Source organism: Egretta garzetta, unplaced genomic scaffold, assembly GCF_000687185.1.
Source record: "Egretta garzetta isolate BGI_Z169 unplaced genomic scaffold, ASM68718v1 scaffold2019, whole genome shotgun sequence".
Taxonomy (NCBI): Eukaryota; Metazoa; Chordata; class Aves; order Pelecaniformes; family Ardeidae; genus Egretta; species Egretta garzetta.
Window position 1 is genome coordinate 3942 of NW_009260727.1, and position 829 is coordinate 4770.

The following is an 829-nucleotide window of genomic DNA, read 5'->3' on the forward strand; positions in this document are numbered from 1 at the left end:
TGGGGGGCCCTTCCTGTTCCCCCCCACCCAGGGGGACCTGTGTGTCAGCGACCCCCCCCCACCATCCCCCCCTGGGCACACCCAAGTGTTGGGGACCCCCCATCCCCCCTGAGGGACACCTAAGTGTCGGGGGACCCCCCCGGGGGGGCACACGTGGGTGTCGGGGCCCCCACCTGCTTGGCCATGACGGGGTGCGCCCGGGTGCGGAGGAAGTGGATGATCTGGGGGGGGTTACACACACGTCAGCGACAGGCACCCCAATATCCCCAGGGGCACCCCAATGTCCCCAGCACATCCGAGGAGACGCCAATACCCTCCTCTATGGCACCCCAATGTCCCCAGCACCCCCTGAGGGACCCCAGCACCCCCAGGGACACCCCAATGTCCCCCTGAGAGGCACCCCAATGTCCCCAGGGACACCCCAATGTCCCCAGTGCTCCCAGGAGCACCCCAATACCCCCGGGGACACCCCAATGACCCCCCTGAGAGGCACCCCAATGTCCCCAGCACCCCCAGGGACACCCCAATGACCCCCCTGTGGGGCACCCCAATGTCCCCAGCACCCCCTGAGGGACCCCAGAATCCCCAGGGACACCCCAATATCCCCCTGAGAGGCACCCCAATGTCCCCAGCACCCCCAGGAGCACCCCAATACCCCCAGGGTCACTCCAATGTCCCCCCTGAGAGGCACCCCAATGTCGCCAATGTCCCCAGGGACACTCCAATGTCCCTCCTGTGGGGCACCCCAATGCCCCCAGTGTCCCCAAAGACACCCCAATACCCCCAGGGACACCCCAATAACCCCCCTGTGAGGCACCCCAAGACCCCC

General features: G+C 67.4%; 1 protein-coding gene across 1 annotated transcript in view; it reads right to left on the minus strand.

Moving 5' to 3' along the window:
* GTF2H4 (general transcription factor IIH subunit 4) overlaps nt 1-223 on the minus strand; it is a 1849-nt gene extending 1626 nt beyond the window's left edge. The window contains exon 1 of the mRNA XM_035901377.1: nt 174-223. Coding sequence (XP_035757270.1) covers nt 174-185 — 12 coding nt within the window. The 5' untranslated portion in view covers nt 186-223. The remainder of the gene's footprint in view (nt 1-173) is intronic.
* Nucleotides 224-829: the final 606 nt, after the last annotated feature.